Source organism: Gambusia affinis, linkage group LG21 (assembly GCF_019740435.1).
Source record: "Gambusia affinis linkage group LG21, SWU_Gaff_1.0, whole genome shotgun sequence".
Lineage (NCBI taxonomy): Eukaryota > Metazoa > Chordata > Actinopteri > Cyprinodontiformes > Poeciliidae > Gambusia > Gambusia affinis.
Window position 1 is genome coordinate 11,128,113 of NC_057888.1, and position 26,975 is coordinate 11,155,087.

A 26,975-nucleotide genomic window follows, 5' to 3' on the forward strand; every position below is an offset into this window, starting at 1 on the left:
TGTGGGGACTGTTTATTTGGCTCCGTCCATGAGCTGGACAATCCGGGAAAAGGTAGAGTGTGGGGTTTTTTACCAGCCCATTTTACGGCGATGAATGAGCGGTAACACGATCTCCTTTTGGTGCTCCTCCTCACCAAAACAAACCCTGAGACCAATGCCTCCTGGGTAAATGGTTTGCGAGCACTCGCCGTGACATGCGCCACCTGTCACCTTCAGATCAACTGCCACACACAGACCTGCACAAATCTTTGCTCTGCTCCTCTTGAAGTTGTTTAAAACTTAAAATATCAGAAGCACACCCATCTCTGCTTACCTTCACCCACTGTTTACCCAAGACCAAGTGGCACTGGGTCCTCCTGATCAGCATGATAAACGTGTAGAACAAACGTCCCATCAAACTTTCCCACAATTGCCAGGCGCTCGTCACGCTGCCCGCAGTACAACCCTTAAACAAACACCGCCTTTCTTCTGCCCATTCATCTTCTTTATGTGCGCGCACACACACACACACAAAGCTTTGCAGTGTGTGCTCCAGCTTGTAACTGCTGCTGTTCTCACAGCTGAAGTCCTCCTGTGTGACCCCGGCTGCAGAGGATGTGGGTTGTTTGCACAGATGCATCGTCTGATAATTAAACGGTATATTGCATCTCACTGGTGACAGAATCTGCACTGCTAAAATGAGCGTGTCCTTACCCGCCTTTTTCCCCCCCACTCTGTAGTATTTTTCAAGGCTTGTCTGGTCACCAGTCTATCTGTCTTTCCACATGTCTCTGTACCAGCTCACCGATACATGGCCTTGCAAAAGTTTCCAAACCCTTTGAACCTTTGCTCACTTTGTCCTGTTACAGGCACAAGCTTCAATGTATTTTATGATTTTTTTTTTAAAAAAAATTTTGTGTGTGCAACACTCAAGTTTTAATGTAGTGGAAAAAAGTTCTGAAGATTAGTTTTCCACATTATTTTTATAGTCACAAATCTGAAACGTAATGGTGTGCATTTCTTTCCACCCCCCTTTTACACTGATACCCATAAATAGAATCCATTGTAGCTTTCAGAAGTCTTGAGTCTTCTGTGAAGTAGAGCATTAGCAAACATCAGAAAGACTAAGTTATGAAATCAGTAGAAAGCTCAGAGATAAAGTTGTTGACAGGTCTTTATCATGTACTCTGGAAATCAACCTGCAAGCAGAAAACATTATGTTGAACAAAATCTTGTTTAAGGTTTGCCTGATCAGCATCTTTAAGCTCTTCAGAGGCCTGGTAGTGAGCCATTGATTTGATTCATGTGTGCGGAAGCATGGATGCATCTTAAAATTACAGGATGGTAGCTCTTGAGGACTGGACTTGGGCACCCCTGCCTTAGGAGGTGAGAAAGTTGCAGGTCTTGTGTGAGTCCTTACCTCCAATACTTTTCTGGGATGAACTAGTACAACAGCAGTGAGACTTCTCATCTCATAAATGCACTTCTGGAAGAAAATTCCCATGAACACACTCCTAATTCTTGTAGAAAGCCTTCCTAGAAGCGTTGTAGCTATCTGCAAAGTGTAGATAGACCGGTATCATTTTAAACCCTATGGATTAAATAATGGAAGGTTGCTTCAGAAATGAACATTTAAATGTTGCGTAGAGTTGTATCCTTTATGTGGTTTGAAAAAAAAGGAAAAGATCCTGTTAATTAAATAGGTTTGGGTTGGTTGTTTTAATTTTATTGTCCTTTTCTTTTAAAATGAAGTAACAGTGTGACCTGGGACTCGTCAGCTTGCCTCCATACACCACCCAGTTTCTGACCCAGATATAAACCTGAAAAAATGTCCATGCCGTCTGGCCTGTGAATGCTGTCTGCTAGTTGTGCCTCAGAGTTTGTGTCTGTGGTCCTGAGACTCTCCGCTTGCGTCCAGACCAGATGCATACGAAACATAAACATTTAGTTTGGAAGCCGAAACGTCTAGTAATGAGATCAGTCATGTTGTTATTGTTGCAATTAAAAAATAAGACTTTTTTTTTTTTCTCTCCCTAACATAGTTTTCAGAAATAGAAGGTAATTTGGCGTGAGAAAGACGGAGACCTTTTCTCTTTCTTGCGTCAGGGTTTCTGTTTAAGTGGTAACAGACCGTAATGGACCATTGTGAGCTATTCTTTATGTTTAGACGGTTTTCTTGTCGGGTTGGTCGGGACTTGGTGTGTGGTTGCAAAAGCCAACCATTGTTCAAACTGAAGTTACACTTTAAATCCCCGTAGCTCTCCACAGGTTTATCCTGGTTATTATCCTGGGTTATCGTAACTGCCGCTCAAGCTTTGTCTGAACCTGCTGTGACAGGTTACAGTGGAGCATTAGGGCCCAGTGGCGGTTACAGGAGACCATTTCTGCACCCCTGTGTCTGGATTCAGATCAGCCATCATACTTTAAAGCACAACTTATTAGTGAATTAAATATGATGGGATGGACTCACTAATGGCTAAACATGATCAAACTTTAGGTGTAAAAGTGTGCAAGACCTTAAAACTAAAGCCCAGACTCTACACATACTCATCAGCACCAAGGTTTTGAGTCTCAGAACTCTGACAACCTTTAATCCTTTCATTATGTTTTTGTTTTCCTCTTCCTTGTTTTGGGCAAAAAGGTGAAGGCAAACAGGAATTCCGGCATTCAAAGGAAAAACACACAGCCCCCGGGCTGAGAAAACAAGAGGGAGGAATTTTTTAGGGAAGAGAAGGGACCTGTGTGTGTGTGTGTGTGTGTGTCTGCGTGAGTTTGCGGAGGGAGGGGATGCACGTGTACATCGCTATTTGGCAGGAAGAAGAGCAGCTGCTTTGTTCATATGGTTGCGTTGGATACATTCATGTCTTTTGCATGCCATGTGGGAGGAGGGTCACCTCTCTGTGGGTTGCTGGTTTCTTTAATATTTGATGTTGTACTAATGTTTGTTGTTTAATGTCTTGAGATGTTTTTAGTTTTTTTAAAGGTGTTGCAACAACAAACTTCAGTGTATTTTTTTTTAAAGATTTTATTTGACAGACTAACACAAATAAAACCATTTTAAAGTGGAAGGAAAAGATGCATGGTTGTAAAACTAAATACAAAAATCCTAAAAGTTTGCCGTATTTGTATGTTCAACTTGCCTGAGTTAATACTTTGTAAAACCAAGAAAAAACATTTGTGCACCTTCTTAAAGCAAAATTAAAACCTAAAAATCACCGACACCGATTTTGTAATTAAGTCTGGACTTTGACTAGGCACATGAATGTGCTTTGATCCAATCCAATGTAGCTCTGAATTTTCTCTTTACTGTTGCTGTCCTGCTGAGAGGTGAATGTTTTATTCAAATTTCATCTATCTTATCATCAACTCTGACCAGCTACTTTGTTGAAGAAAACCATCCCCATACCACGACAGTACCTAGTGCAGAGCTGTAATTTTTTGTTTTCTTTGTCATCATTGTTTTCTGCTCCATGCAACCTTTTTTCTTGTAAACCAAAAAGTTCAGTTATGTTTTGTCCTGGGAAACTGCAAAACTGACTTTGTATGTCCGCCTTTAAACACTTAACGTCTTCTTGCTACTCTTCCAAAGAGCTCAGATTTCAGCTGTGCAGAATTGTTCAATAATGTCCGAACAAGTTTTTGACCCCTTCATAGAACTGCTATATTGATATTTATATCTATATAGCAGACACTGATGCACTCTCTTTACTAAGTGGGAAGCTTCTGAAGGCAATATGCTGCATTTCATTTAAGAACAAATGAAATGAATGAATCCAATTCAGCGGGAATAACCTCTTTTGCAAGGCACTGTTCACTAATTATTTTTGTTTGTGCTGTCATAAACAATTGTTTTTAGAGAGAACATGCATTTTAAATGTTCTCATGTGCTCAAAAAACTAAACTGGTTAGGTTGCCAGGTTTTTTGCTGATGTAACAAACATTTTTATTGGATCAAACCCCCTTGTTCTGTCTGCTTGACTGGTAATATTTGAATTATTTTAACCCGAATTTATCTTTTAAATCTTAGTCTCCCTTTAATCAAGTAAAGTCCGTTTGAAGTCCAAGGGACTTCCAAAGTAAATAAGGATTTGAGTCAGTGGATATAACTAATTCAGGTGTGCCTGCGGGTTTGTGTGTGTGTGCGTGTGTGTGGTGGTCAGGCTTGTAGCTTGTCTGCTTCCCCACATGGAGTTCATTAAACCTCCGCTGGATGTTTGTTTTCTCTGTTAATCCCTGTTCCTCCATTATCAAGATCTCAATCAAAACAGCCCCAAACGTCTGCGCTGTAGGCAACCTGGCATTCACGCACAACCCCCGCCCCCACACACACATGCACGCACGCCGACACGCATGCACCGGTACCTATTTTTGCTACTTGTGAAGGCGAGATTTCACCCATCTACACCGGTTCAGCTCATTTTTTTTAAACTTCCGTTCCGTTTTTTGCTTGTTTTTTCTCTTGCTGTCATGTGCTGCAGCGCTTAAAGGAAGGATTCGGGATTTTTATGGACCGATTAAACGTACCCTCAGGACCTGGCAGCATCTGCACATTGTATTGGGATGCCAGGAACAACTGTGAACTTTATATTGGCATTTTTAATTGTTTTCGGGGTACACGGAAGCAAATTGTTTCCCCAGATGAAAGCCGACCGTGCAACCAAGCACACATGGATTCCATTTACCTGCTGGTGGCTTTGACCTTTCAGCAAACCAGCTTGTGTGTTTTGATGTGCGTGATTTGCATTTTCATCACTTTGTAAGACAACAGTGTCTGCATAAGAAAACATGGAAAAGAGAAACGTGGTGGTTGGAAACATCCGCTGCCTCATTGCAGGAAAGGAGGAAACATTGTTAATCAGATTTAGATTACAAAGAGTTTTTGTGGCAAGATTTAGATTCATGGTAAGAGTTTTATCATTTTAATGCCAACAGCATTTCCTGGTGTAATCTTATTAAGGTTTGCATCTGTTTTCTTCTGACTTATGATGAGATCTTGGTAATGTTAAAAATTATAATTTGCATTTTTTTCCTCTCTGCATTTGTCTTCCTGCAGGCCACTCGTGCCACCCTCACCACCCACTGTTCCTCCCTGGGCGACTCTCTGAGAAAAGAAAATGAACTTGCACTGATCATCGATGGCCAAACTCTCAAATACGCTCTGTCCTTCGATCTCCGCCAGGCCTTCCTCGACTTGGCGCTGTCCTGCAAAGCTGTAATCTGTTGCCGGTAGGGAGGAATAATTTGTCATTTATTGTGCATTTATCATACAAAACCTTTTTATGTTGATGTAAACACGTCAAGAAGGATTGAAAGCAAATCACTGAATGGGATTTTTCTCAAACAGTGAAGAAAAATGGTTTTAAAAATCTGTTTTATTGCATTAAAATAACAAAAAGGTAAGCAGTGCAAATCCATTCTTTCAAATGAAAATTCAGGTTAAAATTTCACTTATTGAATGTGTTTGTTTGGGAGTTCCCTTGCCTTTTTTTATTATTATTTTACAAAATCATTGGTTTCATCCTCTTTTACAAACCCAGTTAACATCTAGTTTCTGCTTTCCACAACGTTAGTATTTTAAATCTTTGATTTTATGATGCCATGCTAGAAGGTTTACTGTAATAAAAATGTACAAGACAAAACATGAAATAAACACATTTATGGCTAAAGAAAAATCTTAATTTTCTTAAACTAACATTGCACATTTATAGTAAATATTATATTTATAGTAAATATTATACAGTACAGACCAAAAGTTTGGACACACCTTCTAATTGAATTTAATGAGAAGGTGTGTCCAAACCTTTGGTCTGTACTGTATTTACTTTTATACATTCATAAAAAAAGAACAACAATTTCAAGTTACTATCAAGTCAACTCTCAAAGGTTAATGTTTTATGGCTGACGAAATTCAACAGCAAAGGTTTCCCTATAGTCTGGAGGTAAAATGGCAATTTTATGTGTTATGACAAAGACCGACTGAATTACACCACATCACTTGATTCTTTGTGTGAGCCTGAGCGAAAGTGAATGAGGACAGTGAAAGTCGTGTCATGTTCCTGTATTGAAATGTCATCAGTAACTCACTGCTCATGTCCCTATAATGGATGCTGTCATTTGACATCACACCTGATTTCTAAGTGTATCTAGTTCATAAAGCAAACTGCACGTTCCTTCTTTTGGTCATGTTGCCGTCGGAACCAGTTGAATTTTAAGAGTTTCCATTTGTCCATGTCTCCCTGAATGCATTTCTGTGTGTGTTTGTAATCAGGGGGGACGTAAAAGAGGCTCTCTTCTGTATCCAACCCATATCCGGACTCTGGTCTCACAGGCCTTACAAACAGCCTCCAACTTCTCTTTTTTTTCCTCCTTTGTCCACTCTTCTTCTCTTCTGCAGAGGTCAAGAGTACCTTGATCTAATTAAAACAACAACCAAAAAATTCCCATATGTAATTTGCACCAAGAAAGATCCCTTCACAAATACAATTAGCAATTGTCTTGGTTGAATATTTTCAAAGCCTTGTGCAGGCTATGAAAACTAATATTTGCTTTTTACCTCTAGCAATAAAGCAGCATCCTCATGATTCCCTCATGCACAGGTGTATTTCACTCCACAGAGGTCACAGTTCAAATACATCTTTGAGGATTTTTAAACTCCAGATTTTTTAACTTCCCTTAAGAACTACCTGTGCTGCAGTGCTAACACTGGCTTTTACACAGGCACAAATGACACTACTACCAAACCGATATTAAAATACTTTTCTTCCAAAATGATTTCCACATTGGCAAAGAAAAAAAAAAGAAAAAATCTGTCGATCATAAATAATTGCATGAGTTTTGAGTTAATGGTCTACAAGACTTTAAACTTTCTATAGCAGCTGTCTGTTCTGAAATACACACATTTATACCACCAGAGCAAAATACACTTCTTATAAAATGTAACTTATTTTAAAATTTTTTTCCTGACTGAACAGTAATCTGTAACAGTAGCCATCTTTTGATTTTGAGTTTGCAAACTTCCAAAACTGGGATTGTAACTTTAATTGTACATTCTTCCATCATTGGTTCTATTGAAGCAAGCAAACTATATGCTGTTTTAACTTAGGAAAGCATTTCATTTTAGCTTGGCTATATCTTCTAATACACAAGATATCAAAATATGACTGTATTTACTTTAAAACAATCTGATTATGGTGACATTTGGTTGATGGTTTTATCTTGTAGCTTTGCTGTTGTGTTTGATCAAAGACAAATTAGTCCAAATTGCATACAGAAGATATTTTTAATCACTAAGGAATCTGCCAAACAACAAGAAGCCTATTATCAAAATTACCGTCGATGGTTAGATGATGTGAAGCTAAATTTAAAATCCAGCAATCAGATAAACTTGCATAAAAAAAAAACGGTCGCTCAATGAAACAGAACTGTTTGCTTGGACTTATCATGCATCCTTAGGGAGACCCCATCTCCTCAACAGGGAACCAGGATTTTTGGAGATTTCTCTAGTGAGGAGGTATTTATGCATATGATGAGACCTAGATTTGAATTTCACTAAAATTTTCTGCGAGATGAGTTGTGATCTTCTATCAAACTCTGTTCTCACAGAGTTGTAGGATGAATCAAAGTGGGGGAATGGGTTAATGTGTGTGTCTCGCTCGCTCTCAGGGGGCCGTTGGGTCGAGTGTGCTCGGTACGCTTGGGTTCCTGACTTCACTGTGCGTTTGTTTATAGGAGGACTTAGCGGCTGCTTATTTTCTGCTCAGTTCCACCGTGAAGAGCTTTCGAGAGCCTTTCATCTTCCCAGCTCCACTTTACACAATCCCAGACTCTGTTGGCCGTGTTTAGAGGGAAGCTAGAGGAGGAGATGAATAGAGATTTGTGGTCAGAGGCCAAGAGATGCAGGAGCGCGCACTTCAGATGCAGAAACAGGAAAAGCGGAGAGCAGAGTTAGATCCCATCCTTCCTTAATGGCCTCAGAAGTGAAGCAGCTGAGGTTTAGTTCCTGCTACTCTCCTGTGGTGATTGGGTGATGTGGGATATAAGAGGTTCATGTTATTGGAACAGCAAACTTTTGCACATGATTTCATGAGTACAAGAAAACCACTTGGAGCTGATTATTTAGCTCATCTGAAGAATGGTCCAAATTGATTCTTTGTAGCCCGTGGGCTTCATTTAAGTCCTTTCTGAGGACAGGGGATCATCGTACAGTATGCCTGTAATTTAATTTAGTCATAAAAATCATCTCATTTTGTTCCCTGACCATGTGACGCCTCATGCAGCTGGCTATAATCTAATTTTGTAATGTCGTTATCACAGGACTTGCAAACATGGAAGGGGATTGCTTTAACCTGGCCTCCAGGAATTACACTTCTTTCTTTTTAATAGTGGCTTTCAGAGAGACTTTGTCTCCCAAGAAAATATTGTAGCTTAACTAATGCTATTTGTCATTCATCCATGTTAGTCATTCATGACTGAGAGGAAGGTAACTGCTTGTTACTACTAGAGTTTGACCCATCAAAGAACTGCTGCCGATTTCCAATCTCCAGTTTAAGTCGTCGATACAAGCTTTAGCTGATTCTGATTTTTCTTTAAGAAATTCAGCCAAGAAAACAAGCAGTTGTCAGTAGCACAGAGGTGGACAGATGGACAAATGTCAATTTGTCAAATTTGATTTGTATAGCACATTTCAGCAACAAAGCATTTCAAAGTGCTTTGCATCATAAAAACACAATAATACAAAGTCATAGAACACACAGTCAACAATTGAAACATTTAGTCAAGTTCCATTAATAATAAAAAAACAATGCATAAGGGACCTTTTTACCAAGTGTTAGCCCTTTTAAGTGTTAATGGTAAAGCGTTTCACTCTTTTATTGCTCCGCAAGTAAAAATGCATTTGAGAAAGATTGTTTTTCAAATGAATCTTGAAAAACAAACTTCCATTGATGCAACATCTTTCTGCATCAATAATTTATCTTTTCTTTCTGCATTTTTGTCACACCTTCTTGCAGTTACCGATCAGTTGATGCAAGACTGTCAGTGAGAGAGTAAAGACTAAATCATTTGTAGTTAAAGTTATTTAACTGTCTTATTTGCTGTTTACTATAAGCACCAAAAACAATTAAAATGGTGCCTTTTTTTGTGTTACAACATTAGGATTTTTTTGCATCAACCGATAAAACTGTCGGTCATTTCGCTTACAAAATGTCCCCAATGTGAGTAAGTGGGCGTCCTGTGAAAGATGGTTCAGAATTGTATCCCAAAAAACTGAGCACAAACCTCAAAAGCAAGAAATGGTGAAAGAACTGAATGATCAGAACCCATAAAAGTCCCAGTCGTCTTCACTCGTTATGATTTTTTTCTCAGAAAGATTGCAGGAATTTTTAATATAATCAGGAAAATAGAGCATATACATTTGGTATCAAACTGTAGCTTAATATAAGTTATAGAACTGAAAGCTCTATAGTATCTGCTATGGAGGCCTGTAATATATGTCTGAATCTGTTCAATATTTTAACAAAGCTCATGCAAAAATAAAAAATATGGAGAATCTATCTGCTCGATGCTCAACAAAAGCTTCTACAATTACAAGTGCTTTACTTCCTTTGTACTTCATCTCTAATCCCAGTGCTTGTATCACGTTGCTGCCATGTTTCCTCCTATGAGACCTATCTGTTTTCACTGTACATTTTTCAGGTAGTACATGATGAAACTCTCTTAAGAGCTTGGCTGCAAGTAACTGGAAACCGATAGAGGGCTTTTTACACACTCTTAAGGACAAATTCACTCCAGGGCGCAACTTCTGAGAATGCAAACACTGTGTGTGGCCCACGATTGTTTCTTGCATACACAAGTTGTACTTTGTTTCTGGAAGGAAGCTGAAGAAATTTGAAACTTTATCATGAGTAGAGAATTATTGATCTAAACTTTTTTTTACAATTTGAAAAATGGATAGATCCACTTCTTGGGATCACATCAGGAAATCTCTTAACAAAGCATTTTTCAAGCCATCATTCTAAAATGGAAAGGGTATGTGGCACATCAGTTAACCTTGCAAATCATGACTCTCCTAAATGGATAAGGGAGCCTTGATCCCAGCTGAGAAGTGTTTCTGGAGGAGCTGTAAAGATTAACAGCTCGGGTTGAACAATCTGCTGATATAATGTTTACTCATGCACTCCAAAATTCTGGCCTTATGTGAAAAGATTGCAAAAAAAAAAACCAAAAAAAACGATTTGTAAAAAATAAACAAGAAGCTGCATTTATAGTTTGGCACAATCTGTTTTCTTTGTGATCCACGATAGTGGCGGCATCATGCTGCATAGAAGCAGCACGATGCCGCCATCATGCTTCTATCTGCCTTCAGCAGATACAAGGAAACTAAAGGGGGGGTGGAGTGATGGAAAGAGCAGATGGAATATATTACTCTGTCCTATTTTTTTGTGCTGGTCACAAAATTGTAGTAATGTGAAACAATTCAAATCATAGAAGTGCCATTAGTGCTTTTGCAAGATGGTGTCAAAAACTCAATGAGCCTTGACATTAATTAGAAACCAGTTACATTGAGTTTCTAAGTGAAAGCCAAACATAAAGCAATAATATGTAGGACTATAAGTATTTTGTGCCATCCATCCACAGAAACCCTTCAGTAACCATAAGTCGTCTTCTCGGTGGCTCAGTAAATGCAGCGCAACACCTTGCCATCCTCCCTCAGCGTCCTTCAGGGAACCACCTGTAATTGAGACTCCTGCCGTCTTCTTTTGTCAGTGAAGAAACAGAACCGGTTATAGGCTGAGTGTCAGTGATACGGGTCAAGAGGGTGGAGTACCTCTGGAAGCTCCCTAAACACACCCCGCTCAAGATGCATGCAGTTATAAACACACATCAAGGATGTCTGTCACCAAATCTGTTTAGCAGAGAAGTGAGCAATTGCTTAAAGCTTCTGGTAACTGTGGTGTGTTTCCAGCAACTTCTCAGAAATTGCCTCTCCCATCTTTGCTGGCTTTGTTGGCATTAATGACCGATTCAATTTCTACTTTCTTTTAAAATACATTTACCTTCCGATTTAATCCCCAGTTCAGGCAGCTGCATCCATTAATATTCTAATATTAACTAGAAAATCTCCCATCTACTTCCTACAGAGTGTCGCCGCTGCAGAAGTCTGAGATTGTGGACATGGTGAAAAAGCACGTGAAAGCCATCACTCTGGCGATAGGTGACGGAGCGAACGATGTGGGCATGATTCAGACGGCTCATGTTGGGGTGGGAATCAGCGGCAACGAGGGCATGCAGGCCACCAACTCCTCAGACTACTCTATCGCACAGGTGGGAGCAGATTTCTGGTTTCTTTTTAAAGAGCATAATGCAAGTAGATTTAAGAACATAATTCCAAATGTCTCCACATGCATTTTTTAGAGATTATAGACCTTTACTTTAACTTTGAGATTTCCAAAAGGCCAACAAAACTACAAATGTGTTTAGTCCTGTGTCAGAGGTTGAAAACTGGAATGGGTTAAATTGAGCCCTTTTCCTGTTCTCTGTTAAGCCTTCCTGTTATCATTCTAAGTTCTCTCTCACAGCAGTCATGTCTCAACATTTAATAAACATAGAACTGTGTGTTTACGGGTGTGAGGAAACATTCATCAAGTCAACTAACAACCTCCGGTCACCAACTGATTTCTGAATGCAGGTCTACTTACGACCAGATGTATCATTGGGAAAACCAGCCGATGATTCAGACTCAAATGGCTCGAGAACAAAATATTAGTATTTACAGCTTGAAAGGTTTGTTAATGTTATAAAATGTGTCCAAGGACTCCACAAAGTCACCTAAAACTTTGCAGACAGGTATAGCATGAAGCTGTTTCCTAAAACCAAGCTAATGGCTGGGTAGAAATAACAGTGTTCAAGTGTAAAGTATCAAATATTTTCAAGCATTTATGTGGGGGTTTTTTTCTTAGAAATTACTATATTTTTGATCTCATCACCTTTTTGTAAAAGTTGTTGACGCTGTTGAAGCGTCTTCAGTTACTGAGTTCTGGCTACTTGCTCTTTCTCTCATCCTGCTCTTTAACATCACCCCAGGGGAGGGAATGAAAGGAGATTTCACTAACAAAGATCAGTGAAGTATCATGTTTTCCATATGAAAACATTGCTCTCAACAGGCCTTTACAGTATAAACTAAGCCAATGCAATAATAGTCAAAACATAAGCAGATGCAGGTATAAAGATTTCACTCCATATTCACTTTGGTGGTCATTATTTTAGGAGGCAGTGCTTTGTGTTGCAGTAAATGTAGTTAATAAACAATGAGTGCATGTGTTAGCATTTTAAGAAATGACATTTTTATCATATTTTATGTAAACTTAAATTGTGTCCTTGGTTCCTTCAGTTTTGCTTACTGTCCACAGATGAGAGCCATCAGGTGAATCTAGTGACTTAAATGTAAGAATCCAAAATGTATATTTTATACCATCATTGAGGTCAACAAGAGCAGAAGACGACAAGTTTAATGGGTCTAAAGTTGAAAAAAATATGGTGGCTTGGAGATCTTAAAGTTCTTCAAAAGACAAAGTAATCTTAGATGTCCCAAATTGAGATTTTATAAATTGTCTTATCAGCAGGTGAACCGCTTAAAAAGCACTTTAACAAATATTTTCAGCTGGAGGTGACTGGAGGTTGTGACTGAAATAACTTCAAAAAGTTTCCTAAATATAAAAGGAAGTTGTATTTTGTTGAAAAAATGTGGCAAAATTAATTTCACCAAATTTTGGGATTCTAGCATTGACTGGATTCTGGTTCAGTTGTTTTCCAGCTTCAAGTTGACCAGGTTAACTAATGCAAGCAATTAAACAACATTAATAGCAAATGTATTACTTGACTGTCTTTGCAGGAGTATTTATATCTCTTAAACCTTTCCACATTTAGTGATGTGATGACAAACTACAAAGTATCTTATTAGCATTTTATGTGACAAACACATAGTGCATTGTATTATATTTGGAAAATATTGTTCAGGGGAAAATGGCTAAGTTAATAAACTCTTATAAAAGCACACAGAGGAGTCACAAGATATTGTAATGTTGTAATAACAATGAGGGTTGTTATAAATAAAGCTTAACTGAGTATTAAGATTTTTCTGCCTCACTGCAAATCTAAACCGCAGATGGCGAGTAGTCTATGCATCAGTTGGAGCAAATCGCATTTATTATTTCTATCTCACCAATGTAGTTTTATTAAAAGTTGCTTTTGATAATTTTGCTACTTTACATGTAAAAGTCCTTTGAAAACATTTAGCACCATTAAACAGGCTTTTCCAATTAATCGCATAGAGAGGCCGTGTGCACAGCTAGCATTTATTAGTCATTCTTTGGATACGTATATTGATGTCAATACTAATCAAATACCAATATATACTGAAGCCATATTAAAGTAGCTCATCTACTGTTTATCAGGTTAATTTTAAAGATCTTTAAGCTTCTATTTGCTGAAACTTTTTCTTGCCTCAGTTGCCATCTTCACATCTTCATTCGCCCTCTGCCTGAAGGTTTTCATTCCAACTTTCATTCAGAGTCACTTCTGTCTCCCATTTGCATCTCCTCAGTTCTCCTATCTGGAGAAACTCCTTTTGGTCCACGGGGCATGGAGCTACAACCGCGTCACCAAGTGCATCCTCTACTGTTTCTATAAGAATGTGGTCCTCTACATTATCGAGGTAAGAGCCCACACACCCTCTCGGCTACATTAACAGAGACATTCAGCAGCTGTTTGTCGACATGGCTGACAGTGACGGACGAGGTGCCCTTCTGGTGTCTGCTTTCTGTCTCCTTTCCACACATACATATACACACACACAGTATATATATATATACTTTAAAAGAGTCTTTACATCAGCCATGGCGAAACCTTGGCCCTTGAGGTCAGCTGCTGTGTGTGCACATACTTGAATTACATGTTTCATGTATGTATCATCTGGGAACCAAATAATCCCTGCAAAGAGAAAGACTTGGTGTAGGGTTTCTTACTAGGGATTATTGTACAGGAGGTAGTAGTCACGGTTTGGGAAATGCCTGAAAGATGACTAGATTGTCTTTATTAGATGAAGGGGTCTGCTGCCCTTGGTCAGCTGTCCTCACTCCCAGCAACTTGCTCTGCTGTAGAAGGACGCCAGCAGGTGCAGGTTTTCACAGGAGGCGCTGACTATTGCCCGGCGCCGGTTCTAACCACGGTTCTTTATCAGTAAATGCACATTTCTCTGATTGTCTCGCGTTATGGGAGTTCAGCAAAGCACTCTGTGCCAAAAGGTAGAGATGAACTCTGTCTGTTTAGAGGAGATACAACAAATGGGAAGGGTGTGTTTGTGTGTGCTTCATCCTTTGGCTGTTTGCTCCACAGTATGCCCCCAGTAACACCACAGCTCCCAGCAGCGACCTCAAGAATTTCATCTATCTGACCTCAGAAACTCCTGCGAAACTCCACACTGGACCATTTGTAATAGTCTTTCGCTGCCAGTCAAAAGTTGACATACATTAATCACGTACATCATTATTGGACTTTCATACAGACCTAGATGTAAAAACTCTCAAACATTTTGTTATCTCTGACCAAGTCAATCTTTGTCCAACTTCCAACCATCTGAACCAAACTGGTGCCCTCAAAGTATTGGGAATTTTCTAATAACCAATGTTGATTATGGTTCTGGCTATGAGAAAAGCTCAAAAGTTGAATCTTTGCAAGGAAGCCTACCTGTTAATAGCATTTTTTACCAATTCTGCTAATGATGGTAAACAAATATTCAGCCAGATGAAGATATTAATTTGAGTATATACACATATTTGTTGTTTACTATTGACCCTGTGGAAAAGAGGAAAAAAATAGCTCAATAAACATTAACAAAGTGCAATAAATTATGTGAAAGTCATATGATACCTTTTAAGATGAGCCCACCCTGAAAAAAGAAGAGCTCATCTGTTTCTTTACAATCCCAAAGGTTTTGACATTCATGCCCTAATGCAGTGGTTCCCAAAGATTTTCCTCTGTGCCCCTCCCCCCCAAATTCAAAGGTTACGTGCAGGTTTCCATGTCATTCCTTTAAGAGAGTCACAATTATCCATGTCTTTGCATTGTTCCCACCATCTTCTTTTAGAAAATGTTAGCTTTACTTGCAGACCTTGCTCCTGTCGTCACCTCTCACCACTCTCTGTGTCCTAGCTCTGGTTTGCGTTTGTGAACGGCTTCTCCGGTCAGATCCTTTTCGAGCGCTGGTGCATAGGCCTCTACAACGTGGTGAGAACCTCCTACACTTTCACCTAGTCGTCTCTCTTGCTCTCTGCCTATCTCTCCATGGATCTCAAGCACTCTGTCTTCTTATCGCTGCTCTGTCCTCATGCCAGAGATGTCTGCGTGGATGCATGTCTGGATGGGAGCATGCTTGTGTGCGTCCTGGCGACTCTGTGTGTACGTTGCGTCTGGCTGCAGATGCCTTGGGGCTCCTCGGTGTTTAAAACATTATAGAATTCCTTTTTAGCACTGACCATCTGATAAGAACAATGACTGCTCAGCAAAGCATGTGTGTGCTTTCTGCAGATATTCACCGCGCTGCCCCCTTTCACTTTGGGTATCTTTGATCGACCGTGCAGCCAGCAGAACATGCTCCGCTTCCCACAGCTCTACAGGATAACCCAGAATGCCGAGGGCTTCAACACCAAGGTATGCATTTGGAAAAATGTGTTTACCCCCGTTTTCCTGGTCTGCATTGAGCTTGTTGTGGATGTTTGTGATTTGATGAGTGACGCCGGGTGTTGGGTTGGGATCTGAGGCAAGTAAACAAAGTCTTAATGAAATTCGCAGCTGTGGAATAAGAAGCTCTTTCATTTTAGCCTGCTGTGTGTGTGTGCGTGTGCGTGTGCGCGTGTGTGTGTGTGTGTGTATGTACTGCACAGAAAGCAGCTTTTGGTGACACAAGGGGAATGTTGTGCTTTACTATAAGAAATTGCTTTTTTGTTACTTTTTTCTTACATGTAAGACCCGTATGGTGTAAGTGCTATCCATTCGCTACTCTGGTTAGAAAAAAAAATGTGAAAATCTTTAAAATAAATTTCAATCTTATTTAACTTAATCCTGATATGAAAACTATTCATTGGGAATAAAAACAAAAGCACCAGCGATTTTTATTTTTTATTTATTTATTTTTTTTCTATGACTTAGAACACATCCTATAAAATAAACATAACGGAAGCATTTTTGTACTGTTATATTTTCCTTTTTGAAAACTGTCGTATTCTGTTTTCCTGAGGTACAAATATCAAGCAACATAGGTTAATGTCTCCTGGACATTCTAGAAAATGGGAAATATAAGAAAACAGTAGCTGTGAGGTATTATAGGTCGCCTTTAAGGGCTGATCATTCAGGCATCCAGTTAAATATTTGTTGTTTGTAGTGGCGTTGAATTGGCAAATTTATTTGGCATTGATTGGGAAAAAAATATAAAGTTTTAGTCTTTTCTCAGCAGTAAGGGCAAAGTCAGTGGATAAATGTAGTCCTGTCTACTATAAAGGCAAAGAGGATACAAAAAGCGTGTGTATCAATATCGTTATACTGTATTTTCCAGACAAGTCATGCCGAAGTATTGTCAAAAAATACATGTTGCACTGGACGATGAGTCACGTTTATTTAAAAACCATCCAGCATGTGGGGAACCTCGTCCATGTTGAGATGATCTGGTGGCTCGTGTTCAGTTGCTTTTCAACAAACTCCAAGAAAACTGTTGACTTTGTCTTGGAGGTCTGCTGGCCGTTTCTGACAAGGTTTCTCACACCTTCTTCCAGGTATTTTGGGGACACTGTATCAATGCACTGATTCACTCAATTATCCTATTTTGGTTTCCACTCAAAATGTTGGAGCACGGTAAGCAACTCGCACACATTTTTTTAAAATGTAAAGCTTTTTCTGGTTTATAAAGCTTTACATGTGTTGTCCACAGATTCCCCGTTTAGTAACGGCCAGGGAAACGACTACCTGTTTGCAGGAAACATGGTCTACACGGTAAGCTTCTTATTTATTTATTTTCTGCGGATTGATTAAATGTCTTTCGGTGCATTGCAGAAAATGACATCAAAGATAATTTGATGAATGTTTGGCCACTCCTCTTTCTGAAGTTGGTTAATTTCATGTATGAAAGTAACACTTTGACTCCACCAAGTCAAAGTGTTTCCTTTCTTCGTGTTCCTTCTTTCTTTCCTGCCTTCCTCTCTGTTCCTACCTTTCCTTCCCTCAGTCCTTCTGTTCCTTCAGTGTTTGTGTTCTGTCTCCATTTAGTTCCCTCTGCCATAAATTCATTGTGAACTTTAATATTTTCTGTTTTTGACTGAATGTGGAGGGCTAATCTCTGGAAAGTGGAGTCTTGGAGAAGTCTGGAATTTTTATATGGGAACTGTGTAGGAATCCTGTCTCTTCTGTGTTTGCATAGAGGAGCTGGTGGGAGTCCGTGGTATTTTAACAGACGTTGCTGAGTTTACTGTACAGCATTAATGTTTATTGTCTCCACAGTCGCCAGCATTCTAATACGGTCTCCTGTTTCTTTCTCTGTTTTTGTTTGTGTGCCTGTCCGCTCCTGGTGTTTGTGTGTCTCTTTGCAGTATGTGGTCGTTACAGTTTGTCTAAAAGCTGGAATGGAGACCACCGCTTGGACCAGGGTAGGAGCATTAACAATCCTTAATAAACCGAGCCACATGTACAATATTTTGCTCTTAAATAAAAAGGATATTGTAGTTTGTTTTTTGTTTTTTTTTTTAATGTCATTTCTCTCCAAAGTCAAGGAAAATCTTGTGGATTTTCTCTAAATGCAGGTTCTTTTACAGTTTTCTTTCTTCCACTTCTTTCTCAGCAGTATTTCATATGTACATAAACAGTCTAGGAAACATCCAAATGATGATAGATTAACCCTCAAGTCTGGAGGCATCGCTGTGAAGCAGCTGAGACGGATGCTAAATATGCTGTGAGAGATCTGTCTTGAAAGGAACAAAGGAAGATCATAGTTGCTCCAATAGAGCATGGCGAAGCAGAAAAACACTCCAAAACATCAATCATACTGATATTACAGTTAAAAACACCAAAAGGAAAATGGAGTGAATTTGACATTGCTAATGTAGAGTGCAGATGTCCTCTGTGTTCCCAGAAAAAAATGTTTTATTCAGCTCACTTTTCTCTTCTTGGATTTTTTTTTGTAAACTGTTGTAGAGGACTACTGATAATTGATATGGTTCTGTTCATCATTTTCCAGCTAAAATATTACTTGTACTTATTTATGGAACAGTGAAATTTATAGAATTTGGCCAACATTTCCAGTCCCAGCATATTCTTTAACAAGCTGCGATTGAAGGCTATAAAAAAAAGGATAAAACAGAGGAACTTGATGGTAAGTTATTCGGCCTTCCTGTTGTCTGCTGAAAATTTGTTTGTCCGTCGCAGCCTGGATGAACCGTAGACATGTCCTAGTGTTTGTAGAAAATATTGTCTATTTAAATAGAATGCTTCAATAATACCAAAGACATGCAACCTGTTAGCCTTTGTGTTCAGTTTGTTTACTGAAAAAAGCGTAATTTCCAAGTTTCCATCAAGGCCAGTCACCTTTCTAAACTGTTCATGGTCCTTAACACGAGGTGTCGGCTTTCAGTTCTTAACCACCAGCAGAAGTGGAGGTAAAGTTTGGGAAAACAGGAGCTCCAGCTGTGACGGTGACATTATTTAGTTAGTTCCTGCTGCCGGAGTGACAGACTGGCAGGACATACAGAGAGGCGCTGACACCTTTGTCCGTTCAGCTGTCCACACAGCAGTCTGGGAGTAATGAAGTGAGGTCCTGCTGGAATTCACACAGTGTCCCCTTACAGCACATCACAGAGACAGATGAAGACAGGGGACGGACAGAGGGAGGGAAAGGTTGACTATATTCAGAGCTATTTGACCTCGTCTTGTCTCTGTAATCTTCCTTTTTGTTCTTGTCTTCCCTTGTTTGTGTCGTAGTTTTCCCACCTGGCCGTTTGGGGAAGCATGGCGCTCTGGATGGTCTTCTTTACCGTGTACTCCGTGTTCTGGCCCGCCATCCCGATCGCCCCCGACATGCTGGGCCAGGTAACTTACTCTCCATAAAGCAGCTGATCCCTGAATATTGTTATTTTTGAACCATCGCCTGTCCACCTTTTCTCCATGGTGGGCATTACTTGGCGTCTAAGAGACTCAGCCCTTGGGTGTTCTTTGTCTGCGCTGCTGGAGCCCCCCAGGAGAGAGGTGTTTACCCCAGAGGACAGCCCCACACCTGCTGCGTGTCACCCGAACTCCGGGCTTTTACTGCTCTCTGAGGAGGTGTTGACTCATAAGGGTGGGCTGCTGATGATTGTGATGAGGGCCGAGCAGGGGAGTGAGGAGAGTGTTTGAAGAACCCTCTAATTGGGAGACTGATTGCAGAGGTTGGGGATAAAGACCCCGGGTGGGACTGGGCGTCCCACTGAGTGGACATGGAGAAGCAACAGGACCGTCTCAACTCTCTCCAGCCCATTAATTCAATTTGTGTCAGAAATCAGGAATGCGGTCAAATATCCCTGCAGCTGCTCAGACTGACTGAGTCGGAGACACTCAGCCATCACAACCCCCGAAACTACCCCCTTACCGCTCTTATTTCCCCCTCCTCCGGCTATCTATACGTCCATTTGTCCAGGGGGGAGGGCGGCAGAGGATGAAACGCAGCATAGTTGTGCTCAGAATAACTGAGGGTGTCATTAAGTGGCACCATCAGCCATTACAAAAAAACGTGGAAAACCTTCATTGCCCTCAACTGACTTCAATGAAAATGTTTTATTTTTCAGATGTGAAAATAATGCTATTTACAGCCTTCATTGTCCATTCCATTGTCTAAATGTTGTCTTCCTTTTTCTCTGTCTCTCTTATGTGATCACCTCTGATTTTGTGTCCTTGCTTCATCCTCTTTATTCCTGGTTATTTCCTCCATTCATTTGGGGTTTCCTTGAATGAGTCTTTTCTCCATCTTCCCTGTCTTCTTTTCTACTGTCTTTCCTTCCTTCTTTTTCATCCTTAGTCCTAGCTTGTGTTATGGCCTTCAAATGAATCCTTTCCTGCTTCCTTACTTACTTCCCTGATTTTTTTCCCCCCTCTTTCTTTCCTGTCTTATCCTTCCCTTCTTCCTCCCTTCTCTTGTCTTTCCTTCCTCTATGCCTTTCTTTCCACCTTTGTCATTTCTTCCTTCATCCTGACCAGATCCTTGAATTTAAATGAGTTTAGGGTTTAGTATTTTCAAATAAGCTGTGAAGGACTGAGCACTCTGGAAATTGGATCTGTTTTTTTTTTTTACGAGTGTCTGAACCCTGGCCTTTTCGTCTCTGTCTGTGAAGCAGTGGAACTCACTGAGCGTGGTTTGAGGTGACAATTGATCTAAATATTCATAGCTACAGACAGACTTTTGTAAAGTTGTGTGAGAAGGAGAAGACAAAGATTAGCAGCAGCAGGTGAGGACAAGCAGCAGAGACAACAGTCACTAATGATGAAAGAAGGTTGCGAAAGAGAGAGATTGAAGGGAATTGCAGGAGAAAAGATGTGTGGGAGTAAGAAGCAGAGAGAGACACGCAGACTGACACAGTGAGACAGTGGTTGGATGCATGATTAATCTTGGGAGACGGGCCGAGAACAGGGTCAAAGGTCAATGAGTCGTGTTGCAGCTGGACTGCGTGGACAGGTAGGGGGTAGAATCTGTGCGGTTTTCGTTTCGCAGCAGAGAATTTCAGTGAATCCATTCTGTGGTGCAGAAACAAGCTGTGAGAAAACTGCAAAATATGTTGGCTTAAGAATTTAAGTTTCACACTTTGTGCTCAATGCACTTTAAAACTTAATCATCTTTGCCACATATAGTCCTATTGAAAAGTTTTCACTACCCTTGAATTTTATTACCTTTTTATGATTGAAAAACCTTGTTACAACCAAAAACTTTAATGCATTTAATTGGGCTTCTATGTTGTTGACCAACACAAAGCAGAACGTACTTATGGAAGGAGAAGAAAAAGGATTTTAGATTTCTGTTTACAAAGAGACTTTTAAACAGAAAGTTTAAAAGAATCATTTTTCTCCTCAGTTATTCTGAGAACACGTACATACATAAACTCCCTGAAATTGTTTGATTTTTCAAACTATGCAGGTTTGTTGTAAAGTGCAATCTTACGTTTGATTAAAAACCGGAATTTGGAAGATATTATTTAGTTGAAACCAGATATTTACATATACTTAATAAAGACACACGGATGTTTTTCTCACTATCCGAAGTTAAATCGGACAGAACTTTTCTCGTTTCTAGGAATGTTAGAATTACCAAAATTATTTCTATTTACTAAATGGCAGAAAACTTGGAAAGAACATTTTTTTGATATAATTTTTTTGTAACTTTCTTTGGATTGTGCTGAAGCATTTAATGTGAGCAGGAACATCATTTACTTTAACACAATTTGTTTGGATTCTTTCAATGTAATGAATTTTTGTTATTCCTTACAGTTAAATAATGTATCAATATGTGCAATTGAACCAAAGATTGTCTTATATTCATACCTAAATTTTTATTTTTTTTTAAAAATTGGGTAATTTTTTTTGTTAAATTTGTGTTTTGTTCTCGGACCAATCAGATGTAAAGATTGTGTGAGAGAAAGACATTTTAAGACATGAACTGAAACTGTTCCTTTTTCTTTTTTTATTTCCAAAGTATGGTGCTGGAAAAGTTTGAAAACTTGCCTTGAAAATGCTTGAAGTTTACTGTGGGTGAAGTGTATGAACCCTGAATCTTGCTCTTTGTGCTGGTCACTGGAAACCTTAATAGTTTGTGGTTTTAAGGAGATAAAAAGAGAAAAAGATAGAGTGGGATTGTTTTGTGAGGCACTCTATGTGAGGTTTTACTGACTCAGGGTGGAGAAAACTGGGTTAAACTTTAATTTAAATCAAAATGTAAGTGAAACCAAATGTAGCCTGTATGTCGTCATTACAGGCTGGTAAAGTGATGCAGTGCTGGTACTTCTGGCTGGGTCTGGTCCTGGTGCCCACCGCGTGTTTACTCAAAGATTTTGCTTGGGCTGCGTAAGTAGAGCACATTTAACATAAATACATTATAAAATCTACACACAGGCTGTATAAGTTAAGTGAATCGTTTACATAACCCATATTGAGTCTATGTCAACACTGACGCACAACGGATTATGAGGTGCATGTGTCTGTAAAGCGAAGTAATCCAGACCTTGTTTCACTTCTTTTTTTTTCGTTTTTTTTTTTTTCTTTTCTTTTTTTTTCTTCTCTGCAGGACACGTCGCACTTTGAGGAAGACTCTGCTGGAGGAGGTGCAGGAGCTGGAGGCGCGGGCCGTTGACCCGGGAGCTGCGGTGCTCAGGGACGCCAGCGGCCGCAGGTGCAGTATACAAAAACACAAATTAATGTCATCTCATCAACATTGATTTTTTTTTTTTTTTTTTTGCTTTTTTATTTAATTCATATGTTTTTACTTTGTATTGGTATAGTTTTCCTTCATTCTAGATCTATTTCAGTTTTTATTTTTTTTGTAAATATTCTGTATGCTTTTCACTCTTCATGGAAATAAATTAATCTACCCCTGTGGCACTGCCCACAGGGCTGAATCCAAACCCGAGGTCCCATAGACCCAGAACTGCTCCACAGAGGTAGTTTTTAGGTTTGCCCTGTGAACTCTGACCTGACATGACCTGCGTTTCTTGTTGCACGCTGACTTTTGAGTGACACTCGCATGGTTTTCTCTCAATCACATCTGAAAGGTCATGTGTATTTTCTCTCCATATGTCTCTAAAAATTTCCATTCCTGTGGATTTTTTTTTTTTTTAGGTGGACCAATTTGAACTGCTGTACAGACCTGGTGTGTTTACTGTTTGGCTGTAGCTCCTCAGGCTGTGACTTAGTGGTCTTGTGTGTGGTGTTTGTAGAGTTGTGCTAGAATGAAGTGGCCCGGGGATTCAGTTAGTGCAGAATCCACAACCAATTTTTCCGATTAGCACCTCAGGTTAAAATAATAATTAATTTTATTATGCATTAAAAAAAACCTTGTTTGCCTTCTGTACACACATTTTGGATTGTGAATATTCAAATGAAAGGAAAACAAGCACTTAAACGTCTTGTAATGGTACAAAAAAATTTAGTATGAGTCTGACTAATCAAAGGGTCATGGTAGCTTTAATTTTTCATCATCTGATATGTGGAGAGTTTTCTAAAATGATTCTAAACGAAGCTAGCTAATTGAACGAGTTGGAAAAATCTAAATTGTGCTTCAGGTTTCCGAAGGATAAATGGGGGTACAAAACATATGGTCTCATCCTTAATCAAACTGCTTTCCAAATCACAGTCATCACCAGATCCTTCCATCCGCTCCATTTTAAATCAGAAAAGGAAAGTATGGAAGGTCACAGAAGCAGTGGTGGGAAACACCGAAATGAGAACACATCTGTGTTTCAGTGCTGGATTTTTTGTGTGTGTGTGTGTGTGTGTGGAAGGGTTCAAAATGAAGCATATCCTTGGGCTCCTTTTGAACCGGCAGGAATTTGAGGGGAGAAGGCTAAATGTCCAGCTTCCATTCAGCCTTTTATGATTCAGCCTCTGTCATCGATGTAACAGACGTTTCTTTTTTCGAGGCCAAAGAAGTCCTTGAGCTGTTGGTTACTTCTCTCCGGTAGAAATTTGGGGAAAGATTCCCAACAGTTTCCTGGCTCCCGGATTCAAATTGTAGCCTGGGGCATTCTGGCCCACGTTCATACATAGCCCACCGATCATAATCGCTGCAAAATACATCAGGTTTCAGCGCAAACCCCTCGGTTTCACGCTGTTTAAACACCAGAGGATATAAACTTAACTATACATCCTGGTCGCTGTCGGCGTCCTAAACGTTTACATCCCGTGCATATACTTTTATGGCTGCCATGATGGTGATGAGACAGGGGGGGGAATTCATGATTGTGTGTGTTCGTGTGGAATATGTGGCGAGAGCTTAGTTATTTTTGGTCAGGGGAGGAGAGGAGCCATGACGGCGTGTGGTCTTAAAACAGAGGGGCCACTCTTCACCGTGGACAGGAGGAGTTATGAGGAGAGGAGAGGAGCTGGGGGAAGAGGAATAGTTCACTGTGGATGGCTTGTTTCCCTGCAGGCAGTTGTTGGATTACAGTTGGGCTTAATTAAAACATGCATTATTAAATCCCTTTGGACCTAAACTCACTTTACATGTTGATCAATGTGCTTTGATTTAGATGCAATCTCTCATTAGCCCTCAGTTTTGGGGCATAGTGTTGATTTTCACTCTAAAACTGCAGATTAATCGCTCTGCCTTTCATCCTTGTTGCAGTCTAAACGAACGAGCCCATCTGCTGACAAGAGTATTTAGGAAAACGCCTTCAAGTGTCGGACGCTCCAACTCAGTGCAGCAGACGGTGTCACGTGAGTTTCCTTAAACACAGTAGAGCCTTGCAAAAGTATTTACACCCTTTGAACTCATAGGTTTTGTCGCCTTACAGCCTCCATCTTTAAACTGAGCTTAAAGCACAGGTCAACTCAGTTTAATAATTTGTTGACTTCTGGAGATAATTAGTTGCACTTGATTTTATTTATGGTTATTAGATTAATTGAGGCTAAATAAAAATGCTGTTTATCTAAATAAAAAGAACTGAACATTATGTTTTCTTTCACTACAGTGCTCCACTGTTAAATTACATTAAGATTTTAATTCCAATGTGACAAAATGTGAAAAAGTTCAAACTTTGTGAATACTTTTTTGAGTCTGATAAATGCTCCGGACAGAATAAAACCGGTTATACTGAGAAGAAAACCAATGTTGAGTCAAAAGAAATTTTTAAAAATTACTAATTTTAAAAAAAATCTTTTATAAAAAAACCCCCTCTAATCTAGAATATCGAAAGAATATTGAGAGAATTCAAATTCAAAGCCTTTTAAGTAAATTTCACTGTACATAAAGTGATCCAAAAGGACAAAATGGTTAACGTGGAAAAGCAAATATTTAAACACTCAAATACAAACGGCATTTAAAAAAATTATTGAAATCTCACAATGAGATAAGTTGCTCCTATTTGAGTGTAAAAATGTAAACGTTTCTCCTGTTCTGTCCTTTTTCAGATGGCTATGCTTTCTCTCAGGAAGAGCACGGCGTGGTGTCCCAGTCCCAGGTAGTTCGGTCCTACGACACCACCCGCCAGCGCCCCAGCCTCTAGCCGCCTCCGCCAGCCCCGAATGAGGCGTTGGCTCAACGTAGCAATCGTCATGACGACAGCCAGATGAACTTCAGAGCCACACTCTGACCGGCCTGTGCCGTGGCCTTACCGAGACAGTGACGTGACCTCCCTGTCACTTAGGGATGGGAGGGTCATGGCCGGGTGGGGAGGGGCCGTGTCTGGTGTTTGGAGGACAGGACCAAGCTAATTACTGAACAAACTCCTAAAAAAGCTGCACAGGCATGAGCAAACCATATCCCAGACATGCCAAGTCGAACTCAGAGACTTGTACCTGTATACACCTCAGATCGCTTCACGCCGCTGTGCGTCGACGTGCGTGTACGTGTGTGTGTGTGTGTGCCTGTTTCAGTTCGTTTGCGTCTGCCTGTGCATGTTCGTCTGCACACCGTGGCGCTGTGCGTGTGTGCATGTGTTGTCTACATGTGTCGCTTCCACGGTTACCGCTCGTCTCCAGCAAGGAGGATTCTGCACACCTGTCGTCACGCAACGAAGCGGAGACAGATGTCAAAATGATGGAGTGTGGGCTAAATTTCACAAAAAGGACAGAAAGGAGCTCTGCACCACAGCTACACACCCAGTTTTGGCTCCATGGCAGCACCAAGCTTCACTGCCAAACACCACAGAGGTGCAGCTGAGGCAGAACGCTCCACCTTAAACTTGGACCACCACCTTGCTGCAACACCCCTCTGAGACCTCCTCTTGTTTATTTCTTTCTCGCTCTTATCTCTGCATCTCATTGCATTTCTGCAGCCGCCATGTTCGTTTTCCTCTGGACAGTTTTTAGGTCTGTTTACACTCGTCTCATGCCATCAGCTGATGTAGAAGCAGCATGCCCGTTTTTAACGTTTCCCCTTCCAGTTCTGTTGGGATATCTGGTCTTAACTAAACATTTTATTTTTATTTTTTTATTATTATTAAAGTGGACATTCATGTGTATGCATTTATATATATTTTTTTTCTTTTTGACATATGTTTTTGTACTCATAAGTGGGGGAAGACCCGTTAATACCCGACGGAATATTTTACTTGAACTACTACTAACAGGCGTCCAAAAATGGCGAAGGGATTGGATTGAGGGTACTTGCATGAATCATGTGTTTCTCTGCGCTGTCTGAATGTCCATTGTCTGTGTGCTCTGTGTTGAGGACACTGCTTTAGGAATGCAAGATTGAAGGGTTTGTATGGATGGGTTGTGAGGAGCGGGTGGGGGGAGGGGAAATGTCCATCCAAAGTCCTAATCATTAAATCTAATCAATCCATGACCTGAGCTCATGTCTTTGTGTTTTCACTGCTGGTTGAAAGGTTTTTGACTCCAGCTGTAGCTCCAGGGAAGCTTCAGAAGTTTGGTTTATGTTTCAGGGTGAAAGTGTGGGTGTGTGTGTGTGTGTGTGTGTAGACCACGAGGGTTTGACATGAGATACGTACAGTGTTGACTGCATTTACTAGCACCCTGGTAAGGATGTAAACAAAGCCTTAATTACATTTTGGAAAACCTTTAATTTGAGTATGTTATTTGAATTAAACTACTTTTAGCAAGATCACTAATGTAACCATTATTGGTACCTATAACAGTTACCATGAATTGAAGAGAAGAAGAAAGCCATAGCAAATCTCAGGTGGAGCTGGAACAACCAAAATTCAATTTTTGCCCTTCACTCAAAACTATATGTGCCGCTGACTAGACCATCTCAAATGCATGAT

At 40.0% G+C, this 26,975-nt stretch overlaps 1 protein-coding gene across 11 annotated transcripts in view; it reads left to right on the plus strand.

Moving 5' to 3' along the window:
- The window catches only part of atp8a2 (ATPase phospholipid transporting 8A2), a 60,625-nt gene extending 34,089 nt beyond the window's left edge, over positions 1–26,536 (plus strand). For 7 of the 11 annotated variants that reach the window (XM_044105584.1, XM_044105588.1, XM_044105585.1 and 4 more), the window contains 13 exons: positions 5,033–5,205; positions 11,118–11,301; positions 13,580–13,690; positions 15,187–15,261; positions 15,562–15,684; positions 16,803–16,881; positions 16,958–17,019; positions 17,613–17,669; positions 18,997–19,104; positions 22,010–22,098; positions 22,319–22,423; positions 24,374–24,465; positions 25,159–26,531. In XM_044105584.1, the coding sequence (XP_043961519.1) occupies positions 5,033–5,205; positions 11,118–11,301; positions 13,580–13,690; positions 15,187–15,261; positions 15,562–15,684; positions 16,803–16,881; positions 16,958–17,019; positions 17,613–17,669; positions 18,997–19,104; positions 22,010–22,098; positions 22,319–22,423; positions 24,374–24,465; positions 25,159–25,253 (1,353 nt within the window). In that variant the 3' untranslated portion in view covers positions 25,254–26,531. Of the gene's footprint in view, positions 1–5,032; positions 5,206–11,117; positions 11,302–13,579; positions 13,691–15,186; positions 15,262–15,561; positions 15,685–16,802; positions 16,882–16,957; positions 17,020–17,612; positions 17,670–18,996; positions 19,105–22,009; positions 22,099–22,318; positions 22,424–24,373; positions 24,466–25,158 lie in introns of all 11 variants that reach the window. The other 4 variants (XM_044105582.1, XM_044105581.1, XM_044105583.1 and 1 more) reach the window with 3 other exon arrangements.
- Positions 26,537–26,975: the final 439 nt, after the last annotated feature.